The sequence below is a fragment of the Athene cunicularia genome, assembly GCF_003259725.1.
Source record: "Athene cunicularia isolate RWA chromosome 4 unlocalized genomic scaffold, athCun1 chr4_part3, whole genome shotgun sequence".
Taxonomy (NCBI): Eukaryota; Metazoa; Chordata; class Aves; order Strigiformes; family Strigidae; genus Athene; species Athene cunicularia.
The window spans coordinates 764,711-778,580 of NW_020799100.1; the positions used below are offsets into that span (position 1 = coordinate 764,711).

The 13,870-nt window shown below is 48.0% G+C and overlaps 1 protein-coding gene across 1 annotated transcript in view; it reads right to left on the reverse strand.

The window, feature by feature from the left end:
- Positions 1–309: 309 nt before the first annotated feature.
- LOC113480137 (gamma-aminobutyric acid receptor subunit gamma-4) overlaps positions 310–13,870 on the reverse strand; it is a 40,936-nt gene continuing 27,375 nt past the window's right edge. Inside the window, exons 6-10 of the mRNA XM_026848756.1 lie at positions 13,284–13,366; positions 11,736–11,873; positions 10,082–10,234; positions 5,279–5,478; positions 310–4,186 (exon numbers count right to left, since the gene is read on the reverse strand). Coding sequence (XP_026704557.1) covers positions 3,893–4,186; positions 5,279–5,478; positions 10,082–10,234; positions 11,736–11,873; positions 13,284–13,366 — 868 coding nt within the window. The 3' untranslated portion in view covers positions 310–3,892. The remainder of the gene's footprint in view (positions 4,187–5,278; positions 5,479–10,081; positions 10,235–11,735; positions 11,874–13,283; positions 13,367–13,870) is intronic.

The window sequence follows — 13,870 nt, forward strand, 5'->3', positions numbered from 1 at the left end:
TTTTCAAGGCATTTTAAACAGTACCTATGTCCACAGAGGGTGTCCATAGGTTGAAGCAGAGCCTAAATGCAGATATGGCAGATGTGGCATTGTCCACTTCATCGTGGAAGTTGTGAAGATGATTGTCCAGCAAGAGGTGAACTGGCCACATTCACAGCAAAGTTCTCTAGCTTGGGATGCGTGTTCTGCTACAGGATCAGCCATGATAGCCAGTGTCAGGCACTCTCGGGCCACCAGCAAGGAAACTTGTCATGTAGTAGCTGTCTGACAGAGGTCCTCTGTAGGTGCCGGGATGAGAATGAGACTTGCTGTTCCCCAGGAAGGGGAGGGAGGAGGTGAGGGAAGCCCAGTATGAACTCATCCTGTGACAGCAGCAATACATGGCTCCTCCACCAAGTTTCTGGGCAGGGAAGAAAGGTGAAACCTGCGTGATAGGAGGAGGCAATGCAGACACCCAGGTGTCTCACAGCCATGCAGGTGTCTCCTGCCTTGTGTTCCTGGGCTGTGTCCCCTGGAGTTAGCTAGTCAGATGCTGGTGGAAAGGCAATAGCTGCCCTGGGCTGAAAGATGCTGCGGTAACATAACCCACTCCAGCGTGATGGCAGAAACTACAGCATGCAGGGATAAGCAGGTGGTTTATGCCAATCTAGGAGGGGACCAGTGGGGCTCAACTCCCACTGTCTTGCTGAGCAGGGCTACACATGGCTCCTGGATGTCTCTGTGCTGTGGATTTCCTGCTGATAGCAGGGAAACCTTTTTTCAAGGAACTGGAGCTTTGCAAAGTAGTTCCAAAAAATGGTGGATTTTTCTTCCTGGCTTTTCTTAGCTTTCCTTTTTTTGAGATACTGTAGAAACTTTAAAACATGATTGAATTCATGCATGCCTTTATTTATTGAGCTATTTATGATGGGCACAGATTTCCCTAAGCCAAAAAGCCCCCTCCCTCCTCCTTCCCCAGCCTTAGTAATCAGCTTCCTTGTGCTCCAGCCCACGCTAGGCTATTTTCCTCTGTCAAATCCTCCATCATTGGTTACATTACCTAGGTGTATGTTGGCTTTATCTTTTTTTGGTGAAATCTTATAATCTTTCAAGTCTGCTTTGCCCAAGTCCCTGTCATCCTCTTAGATCTCTTGTACACCCTGCTTCTCTCCTGGCTGATTCTGTAAAAGGCCGAATTTCAACAAGCTGCTGCTCCTGGGGCTGAAGTCTGTACTCCAGTGCCCATGACAACCATCTGTGTCCATCAAGGCTCCCAAGTGCTTCAAAGCCACAGTGAACTGCAGATGTTTGGACTCCTTTGCAGATGGATGTTAAATTTTCCCTTCCACCATCCCTATCTCAGATGATCCCCATCCACATTTTGCTGCCCGTGTTCGCTGCAGCCTCCATTGCCTGCACACCTTTTATGTCACTGAACTGTTAATGAGCATATTTGGCACGGGCCCTGCTTTGCCCCCGGGGTGCCCCTTCCCTTGCACATACTAGCAGCTGCCTTCTGACATGTAGAGACATGCTTCACTCAGAGTCTGTCCTGTGAAACAGTTTTTATCTAGGATGCTCTTTCCTTTTGGCTCCCCACAGAGATCACAGGACCCTGTTTAATCCAACTCCCTGTCGGTGTATGGTTGAGTCATAGGCGGTTTTTCTGCTGCTACATCTAATAGCGCTTTGCTATTAGGAGCAGAACATCAACCCGCTTGGCTGGGAGTTGGCACTGTCACCCAGCAGCTCTTCTTGTCTGGAAATTGTTTTGATTCTTTTCTTAGACTTCTCCCTCTTTGTGTCTTTCTCTCTAAAACATTAATTTCCTCTAATTAGAACCTCCTTAACAATTCTTTTTTCCCCTCTCCTCAGTTAATTTCCTCTAATTAGAACCTCCTTAATAATTCTTTTGCTAAATCAATTTCCTCAGAACCACCCGCCATAATTTCTTTCCATCCTTTCAAAAGCTGTAGGAATAGCTAAGCAAATTATGCTTCTGGGTAACCTTTATCTCTTACTTGGTATTTTAAAAGAACTGTAACAGGTTAGACAGGCACAATTTCCCCTTCCAGAGCTATGCTGGTCTGACCCTATTAGGTTATACTTAGCCGAGGGTTGTACTATTGTATACTTGATTAGGCGCTCTAGCTGTTCCTCTGGAACCAAGGTAAGGCTGTATTTATGAATGAATTAAACATGACACTTCATTACTCAGATCAGATTTAACAGTGTCAAAATCCATCTTTAAACCAGATCAAATTGCTCTCTAAGAACATGTAAAACCTCCTGCCCCTGTTAGCTGTCCTCTGAGCCAGCCTTTCCTAACTTTTTCTCTGCAGCCATGCCAGCTTTCTTCTGGTGACAAGCTTTTTAAGTACTAATTGTTTCTAAACCATGCTGTTTTTAAAAAGATTTTTTTTGTTCTTCGTAATTTACACAGTAACTACCTATTAATGGCACATTGCTTTTCACAATCATGCTGTGGGACACATCAGCAGTTGGTATAAATGGGGAGGCAGCTGATTTACACATTATGGACTTTGGCTCTAAGTTGCCTCTTCTATGTTATGCAGTTCCTTTGCAGCTGAGACTGTATTATGCATTTCTCTATCCCTTTAAGATGGACCATAAGGAACCATCTCACTATGTCTGACCTTCCTGAAATCTACCAAGGACGACTCACTCAGTTTCCTGATTGTGGGAAGGGCCAACTATTGGTGGCAACTGGGAGGAGCCATACAGTTTTAGTGAAGTCTGTATTTTTATGTAATTATGAAAAAAAAAAAAAAAAAAGTAAGGAAACACATCTGAGCTTCAGGAATGCTGTCTCCCCACCACTGGTAGCTGATCATGTTCCCTTTTCTAGCGCTCCTTTCTCACCTTAGCATCTACTCCTGAACACAGATCTGATGGTTTCTACAAGTGTCACTGTGGAGGAGAGCGCTGCTGTGACGCATGGTACAGTAGGGCCCAGCTCACATGAGAGGTCAAACCAAGCCACCTCACAACAGGCTCATGAGACTGCTTCTGGTCTTTGTAGCATAAGGACTTTCTCCTTCTTTTGGCTATGCCCAATGTAAGCTGCATAGCCTGCTCAAAGTCCTGATCACAAAGCAGAATGTTACCATGAGCCCTGAAGAGTCTGCTCCAGTAAGGCAGATGGGCCCTTCAAACTTGTGAACTGCTTTTTGCCACCATCTGATGAGAATCAGCAAGGCCTCAGTGGGTGGATGCCTTGGGTGCCACTTGGTACAACAAGTGGAGTGATCCATGAGGAATGCTCCACAGATATTGTACAGGGCTTGCAGCTACTCCATCCTTGTCAGTGCCACTGCCAGCTTCTGGGCAAGTTCAAAGCATTTTAGCCAAGCCTAACTACTGTGGAAAAGCTGTACTGCTGCCCTCTTCCACACTTCTTTCCTTCTGATCTTAGACTTGACAGAGTCTATTCTGGTGGAAGTGGTGCAGAAGTTTTAAGATCTACTTTATTTGCTCTGCAGTCTTAACTATGCAGAAAACTCCATTTGCCATCGCTTCCCATGGAATTTAGGGGTAGGACTGGATGGAAAAATGAAATGCATTAAGATTTTAGTTTTTGACAAAATCTCTAATGTTTGAGATAGGAATAGGACTTTTTTGGACAATCTTACACGGAGTAAAATGCTGGTGGTGCTGGAGAGGGGGTTGTTTGGGAATGGTAGATTCTCTAAAAAGATATGTTAGAAGGCTAAAAAAAAGCTGTCTGGTTCTTCTCAGAAGAGATGAGAGAGCAGGGAGAGGGAATCACCAGGTTGGATTGTTCAGACCAACAATCGACTACAATGGGAGAGATGCTGTCCTCTGTGCTCCTTGAGCTCTCTATGCCCATCTTGCTGGTCTCCAGTCCATTCCAGCTGAGGACAAAGAATGGCTAGAGATAGAGATAGGCAATCCAGTAGACAATGTTGAAGAGCAGGAAGGCGGTGGGGAAGAAAACGCGAGAGTAGGAGTCCAGGCGGGAGATGTGAATGCGGATCCTCCCCTCACGCCACATTCCTGTCTGGCAGTCCTCAATGCAGCAGAAGAACCTCTCACATTCCTTGCCTTCCAGGCACGGGGAGCCAGGGTCTTCATCCTCATCCTCCTCTATCTCTGGGGGCCAGTGCATGATGTTGTTGATGTTGATGGTGGTAAAGGATGGCATCACCTGTGCACCGGCAGGTGGCTGTAATGAGAAGGGGCAGGTGGATTAAAGGGAAGGAAAACACAAGAAAAAATGTTCTAGACACCAAACCCCATCCCACTGACAATAGATCAGTTTATAGCATAGGTGCAGTTCAGTGGAGAGGGGTGACTGATCATCCTCCATCTCTGCACCTGGTTGTAAATCACACCTTGGCATACTGGGGACTGGCAGCTCCCTGCACAACTATGAATTTCCTTCCAGAAACCCTAGGGCATAGCCTTAGCAAAGATCTACTTGCTCTGATTCCCCACCTCTGCCACTAATAGTGCAGAAACAGGACTCGTTTGGTTTCAGCTGTGCTAGCCTTTTCCCTCACTCCCCAGAGCTCAGCTGTCTCTGAAGACACAGCACACAGTCCAGATGTGTCTTCTGGTTGCTGTCAGATGCTGGAGAAAAGTCAGGGAAAGGCTGCGTGTGACTCATAACCTCTTGGCCCAGGAGAAGAGCCATATCATCAGCTTCATGGAAGAGTTCTCTCCACCCGTGCTGGGAAATGAGACTGGCACAGAAGAGATCTATCTTTTTTGGTTTCAGTTCTGTCCCAATTCAGAGGCCTGTTTCAGCTGATGTCTCAGAAGTACCTGCCATGAGCTTGTGTCTATCTCAAGAAGGTGACAACCACTATGGGTTCACTGTCCTCACACTCAGGTCTTCTGATGGACACACCACAAAAGAAAGAAGGTTTCTGCATCTGTCTGACCTAAGATACCTCTGCAATCCACAGAGATCTAACTGGTACAGGAGGAAGAACCTGGGTGTGGCTCACCTTGTCTTAAGTGGACTTGCGGTCATGTGAGTCATCCTAAACTGTACTGATAAGCTCTCCAGCAGTTCTGAAGAAAGCACAAGGTGTCTGGCTCTGATGGGGACCCTGCTGTTTTGGGGGAGCCTCAGCTGCTTTTTCTGGTTGTGTCTCACCTTTCAGGTTCTCAGACCCAGCACACAGAGTGGTCAGAGGACCTTATGAACACAGCACAGGCACTAAACCACGTCAGCAGTTTCCAGTGCAGGCTCAGGAGGGATAGCTTGGGGTTCTAACAGCATCCCCCTCTGCTGGCCTCTTTGACCTACCAGCCTGGCTTTCCTGTTGTGCTCAAGTGGTTTCTTGTTTCCCACCAGGTAGTTGAGTGTAGCATACTCCATAAGGGCTGCGAAGACGAAGATGAAGCACACAGAGACAAAGAGGTCCATGGCTGTGATATAGGAAACACGGGGAAGGTGCTTGCGGGAGATGGTACTCAGGGTGGTCATTGTTAGCACAGTTGTGATACCTAAGAGAGAAAAGAGCTGGTTTAAGTAATGAAGAGGAGAATTTCTATCTTCTACCTGCATCCAGTCCCCAAAACATCCCCACTTCCCCTTTCCTGTGGGAGAGAAATATCCTCTGGTTGTCTGGTCCCATTTTTGCTTTGCTCAGCCAGACTCTGGTCTTGACAACTCTAACAATATTCTCTCTAAAAAGAGCTGTTCACAACTCAGGTGTCAGACAGGCTATCAGTGTGTACTCGTAAAGGAGTGGGGAACTTGGACTCTGCTTAAGTGTGTATACAGGAACAATTGTTTGGATGATGAGAGGAGAGTCCAGAGGAAGGACATGCTGAGGCAATAACACCAGATGGATCGCTTTGGGCAGGCAATGGGCGAGTTGGGATTTGGTCAGTGATGTCTGGCTGAGTCAGCAATAAGCAAGGCAGTGTCTCAGATGACACAAACTGCTGGAATGCAAAGGCCTCCTTTCTTGTTCTCCTTTTGTCTTTGAGCATTTTCTCCCGGGATGAATTCAGCCTAGCACAAATCTCATCATAGAATCATGAAATCATAGAGCGGTTTGGGTTGGAAAGGTCATCTAGTCCAACCCCCCCCCGGCAATGAGCAGGGACATCTTCAGCTAGATCTGGTTGCTCAGAGCCCTGTCCAGCCTGACCTTGAATGTTTCCATCACCACCCCCATCATAAAAAAATTCTTCCTTATACCTAGTCTAAATCTACCCTCTTCTAGTTTAAAACCATTTCCCCTTGTCCTATTGCTATAGGCCCTATTAAGAAGTCTGTCCCCATCTTTCTTAGAAGCCCCCTTCATGGAAAGGCTGCGATAAGGTCTCGCCGGAGCCTTCTCCAGGCTGAACAACCCCAACTCTCAGCCTTTCCTCCTAGGAGAGGTGTTCCAGCCCTCCAATCGTTTTTGTGGCCTCCTCTGGACCAGCTCCAACAGGTCCATGTCTTTCTTGTACTGAGGACTCCAGAGCTGGACACAGCACTGCAGGGGGGTCTCACCAGAGCAGAGCAGAGGGGGAGAATCACCTTCCTTGACCCGTTGGCCTCTCTTTCTGCAGCCCAGGAGACAGTTGGCTTTCTGGGCTGTGACTGCACATTGCCAGCTCATGTTCAGCTTTTCATCCACCAGTACTCCCAAGTCCCTCTCCACAGGGCTGCTCTCAGTCCCTTCATCCCCCAGCCTGTGTTGATACTGGGGGTTGCCCCAACCCAGGTGCAGGACCTTGCACTTGGCCTTGTTGAATCTCACAAGGTTCACACGGGCCCACTTCTTGAGCTTGTCCAGGTCCCTCTGGATGGCATCCCGTCCCTCAGGTGTGTCAACCACACCACTCAGCTGAGTGTCATCTGCAAACTTGCTGAGGGTGCACTTGATCCCACTGTCTGTGTCACTGATGAAGATATTAACCAGTGCTGGTCCCCATACAGACCCCTGAGGGACACTGCTCGTCACTGATCTCCATCTGGACACTGAGCTGTTGACCACCACTCTCTGAGTGCGGCCATCCAACCAATGCCTCATCCACTGAACAGTCCATCCTTCAAATCTGTATTTCTCCAGTTTAGAGAGAAGGATGTTGTGGGGGACCGTGTCAAAGGCCTTACAGAAGTCCAGATAGATGACATCTGCAGCAATCCCCTTGTCCGCTGAGGCAGTCACTCCATCACAGGTCAGGCAGGAGCTGCCCTCGGTGAAGCCATGCTGGCTGTGTCGAATCACCTCCCTGTCCTCCATGTGCCTCAACATCGCTTCCAGGAGGATCTGCTCCATGATCCCCCCAGGCACAGAGGTGAGGCTGACAGGTCAGTAGTTCCCTGTCAGTAGTTTACCTGACTGCCATGACTTCAAATATCATGGAGAGTGACTTGACAACTATGTCAGCCAATTCCCTCAGGACTCTGGGAGGCATCTTGTCAGGTCCCATAGACTTACACATGTTCGGGTTCCCCAGGTGGTCACGAACCTGATCTTCTCTTACAGTGAGAGGGACTTTGCTCCCTCAGTTCCTGTCTTATGGCCCATCCACAAAAAAGCTCTGGGAACGAGGCTGCCAGTGAAGACTGAGGCAAAAATTTGCTGAGTACCTCAGCCTTCTCCTCGTCTGTGGTTGGCAGTTTGTCAGTGGTGCTCATTGGTAGTGTATTGCTTTATTTGACCTTCCTTTTCTGGCTGACATACCTATAGAAGCCCTTCTTATTATTCTTTGCATCCCTTGCCAAGCTCAGCTCCAGCTGCACCTTGGCCTTCCTGACCTCATCCCTACACAACCAGGCAGTGTCCCTGTACTCTTCCCAGGATACCTGTCCCTGCTTCCACTGCCTGGGCATTTCATTCCTGCTTTTTAGTTTGACTGGCAGGCCTTGACTCATCCATGCTGGTCTCTTGCCTTCTTTTCCTGATTTCTTACACCTGGGAATTGAGAGCTCTTGCGCTCTATGGAAAGCGTCCTTAAAGATCTGCCAGCTCTGTTCTGCTCCCGTGTCCCTGAGGGCAGTGTCCCAGGGGGTCCTACTGACTGGCCCTGTAAACAACTGGAAGTTTGCTTTCCTAAAATTCAGGGTCCCTCGGGACTGCGAACTCCACCAGTGCATGATCACTGCAGCCCAGGCTGCCTCCAATCTTGACATCACTGATTAGCTGACTTGTGTTGGTGACCAACAGGTCCCATACCACATTCCCTCTGGTAGGGCTGTCTATAACCTGCTTTAAGAAGTCCTCCTCGATGCACTCCAGGAGTCTCCTGGATTGCCTACAGCTCGCCCTGCTACCTTTCCAGCAGATGTCGGGGTGCTTGAAGTGCCCCAGCAGGACAGGAAGCCTGCAACTGCGATGCCTCTTGTAGCTCGAGTAAGAAGGCTTCGTCCATAGGCTTCCCTTGATTGGGTGGCCCGTAGTAAACACCAACCACAAGAAGATTCTCTTTGTTGCCTTGGTCTCTAATTCTAACCCATAAGCTTTCAATCTGCTCGTGGCTATTCTTCAGAGACAGCTCTTCACAATCTGTCCATTTCTTGACGTAGAGGGCAAGTGGGTAGGAGATGATAAGCAATCTCTTTTGACTTGAATGGGGCTTGGAATTGTTTCTACAGCAGCAATAAAGCTCACAAACCTGTTTCCAGAGATAAAGTATCAGGAGCCAACAAGGGGTCACCTGCAAGAGTTGGTATCGTGATCTCATCCACTGCTTTTTAGGATGTGGAGAAGAAGCAGGAACTCCACATATTCCTCCTTCTCTAGCAGTCATCTAAATCCACCTGCCACCCTTTCCTGGGGTCACCCCAATGGATGGGAGCATGACAAGAGATTTTCGTATTTTCCTACTGCATTTGCATTAGCAGATGTGATGTGACTTCCCATGTATTTGAAATGCCAACGGAACTGGTCCACTTTCCATCTCCCTAATGTAGGCTGGCAGGCTTGAAAGGTACTGGGGATCATTTGTATTAAATACAACAGGGGCTGTGGAGAGAATACATTACTCTTGATGTGCTGAGGTCCCTTACCACAGAGAGGGGCCCTCCTCCTGGGGAAACTTGCCTTTGCTTTTTGAGACAGCCACCACAGTGGTGTCAGCTGTACAGAAATTTTACCTCTCGCTTTTCATTCCTTTCCCAGCCATGGACTATGGCATACCCTCACCTCCATTGGAAATGACACCCCACTCCTCTTCCTGCTCTCTCCGTGAGCACCAAAGAAATTGATTTTGATAGGGAGTTGGGAAGAGATGGTCAGAATGGATGAGCTCTGAACAGCCCTGCCTGATGCTGATGGCCCCTTGCCTCTCCTCTTCCTCCCCGAAGAGGCCTGCAGGCAGGGCTGGGAACGCCACCTCCAATTAAAGGGAAAGTCATCCAGGCTGATGGGAAGGACAGCGCTGGGATGCAGAGCTTGCTGCAAAATGCAGATACAGCCAAAGTGCATTAAAGATTTGTAAAGACCTCTCTAGCACCTATCAGAGCAGGATTCAATTGACATAAGCTTTTTCCTGACTCAAAGGGATACTGCAGTATGCTGAGAAAATCCAAACAATAGGCAAAGCTGTTGCCACATCCTGGAGTCCCACTGTGGTGTGAGACTGACAGGGAAAGGCTGCACCTACAGGGCTTCCACATCCAGACAGAACTTGGGACCCTATGGATACAGCCGAGCAACTTTGCCCATTAACCCTACAACCTTCATGTTGCTGGTACTACACTGAGCCCTTGAAAAGTCATGAGGAAAAGTCATGCAGAATACATGGATGTGACAGGAGCCCTTTGGCCAGCATTGCAATGCCACAGCTCACCCCTTTCCTCTCAGCACATGAGAATACCACATTGTCGACTTGGAAGAGGCTGTGTAAGCATCTCAGGTCAAAATATGAGTGTGTTGTGCTATCCTGAAATAATCCAGTAGTCCAAGCCAGCACAGTTGGAGATTTGGTTGAACTTGAGGATAATGTTACTAACAGAAAGATGGAGGAGTGGACTATCCTCCAGTAAGCTGAATAATGCCAGAAAATGGCAAAGTGCTTTAGGAGATTTTGCACTCCAACACTGCCACTCTGCTAGCCTTGCAGAGTTTGACAAGCATCAGACATGCAACAACCTGTCTCTTACCCAGAGATGTTCTGGCTGGTGTAGAGTCTCTCTTGATCCAGAAGGAAACCCAGGAAAGAACAACAGTCAGGATGCAAGGAATGTAGGTCTGAATGGCAAAATAACCCATACGTCTACTTAGGTCAAAAGAAACTGTCATCACCATGTACTCCCCTAGGGAAAAAGCAACAGAGACATTGGAATCATAAGATGTGGCTTCCTAAAACACAAAAGTCAGCAATGTTTCAGAATTTAGAGTGTTTCTGATGAGGTTTTCTTGGTTTTTTAAGTGCCTAGTTGGCTGGTTTTGTGGCTGCCCAGATTTTTAGGATCATGGGCAGCTGTGTGGCTGGCTGAATAGGTTTGGTGACTCACTGGCATTGTCGCTGGCTTGCTGGTTTTGTAGCTAGTGGACTCTGTGGTTACCTGGCTGGCTCCGTAGCCATCTGACTTAACGCCTTTGTGACTAATTTAAGAGCTGTGGTTTTGTGGTTGTGGTTTGTGGTTGCCCAGCTGGCAATCTGCCTGGCTGGCTATGTGGCCACCAGGCTGCATTTGCACTGGCCCGACTGTGTGTCCAAGCACACTGAAGAGCACATTGTCTGCAGAAGTTTCAGAGAAGAGAGTATTCATCTTCAGCTGATTGCTGTAAGAGTTTCTTTTCTATAGAAGCTATTTAGCTGTAACAAGCTACACGGCCTGGCTTGCTAACTAACTACCTGAGCTGTGACAAAAGAGGTGTGCTTCAGTCACATTCCTCGGGACTCTGGTTCTGCCCCTGGAAAGGGCATGTGGTGCTGTACATCCTAATTGCTCATTTGGCAACTTACAGCTAAGGTTCTTCCTCTTTTTCAGCAGCTCCTAGTGAGTATTGGAAGAAAGCCACCTGACAGCTCTAGGGTTAAGATGGAGCTTGCAAGCAATTACCAAAAAAGAGAATTACAGATGTCAGACAGCCACTGGTGCATTCAAGACACTTTCACTGCACTATTTCTTGTTCTGGTTTGTGCTGCCTTTCTACCCCAGTTAGAGGCTGGCTGTCAGTGGTGACAACAGCAGATTTCTGCAGAGTGGGAGAAGCACTACCTGAACTTTCTGCTTCAGAGGGCTTAAAAACATGAGCTCACCCCACCTGCAGGAATCCAGAGGCTTGTCTGTGGGAAGGAAAGAGGATGTGAGCTATTATGACGAGAAGCTGAAGGGCCTCCATTCCCTGGTTTCTTCACACATGTACCCTCGTTCCGGTCTCTTAAAGCATAATGTGGGTGTTCATCTGCCCCACGCAGCTTTACAGAAGGAAAGATGGAGACCTGCAAGTTCTGATTTCCCCACCCAGGGATCACATAGTATGCACATACTGCAGCAAGAGGGGATCTGAGCTCCATCTTCCCTCTCTCCTGGCCCTTCAGTTAGGGATAGCTTCATCCACCTCAGCATTGTCACCCCACAGTTCACAGATGTCAGCAGTTCTGGCCTCCCCCTGCTTTGTCTTCTCCTCACCCTTCATCACTTCTGCTCCCTCTAGCAAAGGTCCATCCTTTCATCCTTATGTTTCTCTAACTGTGCTGTAGTGACCTTTCTTCCCCACCACTGTGGAGCTGTCTGATGACTCCTTTGTCTCCCACAAGGTCTCCGACACACTGGCGTTTCTGTGGGCTGTCTCCCTTTGCCTCACCTGCCCCAGTCCTGAGAACTTCCGAGGTGTTCCTGAGCCCTGTGAAGTCAAACTGGTAGAGCCTCCAGGTGCGCTGGTCAGAGACCTCAATGGAGTAGCGCCTCCAGCGATAGACAATCTCCTCACGTGGGTAGCCATCTGGGAAAAGGGGCAAGGGCATCAGTGAAAGAATATGTCGTTCACCACTCTGCCTGCAAAAGCCCTGGCATCTCACTCTAGCTGTTTTGTAAACAGGAAGCTTCCAGCAGTTATTTCTGATGCCTTTTGTTTAGATTCCCTTAGGCATCCCCACATGCAATGGGAGTAGGGACAGCAACTCTGCTTGTGGACTGCTTCAAATCCTAGGGATGGAAAGAGCAGTGCTAGAAATGGAGCCTTTCTAAGGACTTCACTGATGGGAATAAGACTTGGGTTGGTGTTAGAGGACTCCCCCCGCCTGAAATTTTTATGGGTTTTAGCTCCCTGGGGCAGCACAGGTCCTTCACTATCCCTTATGACTACCTTCCCTTCCCAGGCACAAGTACACCAAGAATACAGAGGTGCCAACATGGGAGGTGGCATGGCTGTGGCTGCTCTGACTATCTGTACCTCCCGCCCTGGGAGCTGATCTCTGCATGGAACAGAAGGGGTGCATTCTCCGTGGAGAAGGCCTGGCTCCTGCAGGCTGGAGCATGGCTTCTCCTGGCTCTGGGTTTCTTGACAAAGAAACAAGCCTACTGAGAAGCAGGGACCTTGACACCTACGAGAGAGTTCCTCAGAGGAAGGAAGGAGCAAGAGCTTGGCAGCTAACTAGAAATGTGTTTCTAATTATCAAGCATGTATAGCATGTACCGTTAATTAGCAAAGAATGAAGGATGGTGGGAGACAAGGGGATGGTGTCTCCTCAGCATGCTGCCTCCCTCTGAAGCACCTCAGAGCCATGTGAGCTACATCTCTTCAGTGGCAGGAGAGACTAACCCCAGCTAAGATGACTAAATCAGATTTCCAACTAATGCATGAGGACAGGAACTTCTTGGTGCAGAAAAGCTCACTGCAAAATTACCAGTGGAGATAGGCCAATATCAGCAGCCCTCTGCTGATGAGAATGGACAAGTGGGGACTGAGAGGGAAGGTCTGAGTACCCCTCCTTTGTGATGGCCTTGGGTGCAGAAAGTGGTCCTGTCTCTGGTCTGAGGTCTGGAAAGCCAAGCTGTCCTCTCAGAGAGCAGGAGAAGGGGGAAGATGCAAGGCAGGATGGGTGGCATTTGTCTGCTAGCTGAAGGGATATACTCTGTCCACGAGTGACCAGAAAGTCACTGAAATAATCACCTCCAACTGTCCACCCAAACTAAGGACAAACTCAGAGGTGCTGTGAATCTAGCCCTGAAGACCTCTGCTAGCCCAGGAGTGGGAAGATGCTTCAGGGATGACAGGCAGTGGCCCAGGAAAAGAGTCAGAAATTAGGTGAAAATGGTAGCTAAAAGGGAGGATGGTGTCCCCAGAAGAGTTTTACTCTACTGAGATTTCTCTACTTGCCTTCTAAACTATTTTAAAAATACATATACTCACAACTGGAAAAAACCAAAGGGCAGGAGTGAGTGTCCATTGGGAAATTCTGCAGCTGGAGCAGGCACTCAGCCTCAATCGTCAGCCTGAGACAGGGAGAGAGAAAGGGGGAGAGTGAGATTTTATGTTGGTGAAGGTGGTTTGATTCCAACACAACAATGTGACAGCAGGATTCTCGCTTCCTTGAGAGAGGAACACTAATTTGTTGAAGATCAGTCTGTTTGCAGGAACATTTTAAAACAGCAGCAAAATAAAACATATGTTTGGATATTTTCAAAGTGAGAAAAACCATCTAATTTTCACATCCAAAAAGCCTTTTTGTTTAGTGAGCTTTTCAGATTCATTTATGTAAGTGAGAATTTATGGGAACAAAAGCCAAATGTTTATTACCAGAATGAGATAGCTGGACTGACCAACATAAACTTTTAAAGGATTTTGGTTTAGGAAACCATTTGTAGTTTTGACTTTTTTCTAGGTATAATATGGAAAAACAGTTTTGATTTTCTGGAAGCCTTCATCCTGGGAAGAGGAAGCCCATTCTGCAACTAGTACTGCATGTGTACTCCCATCAGCTCAGGGAGACATCTCCA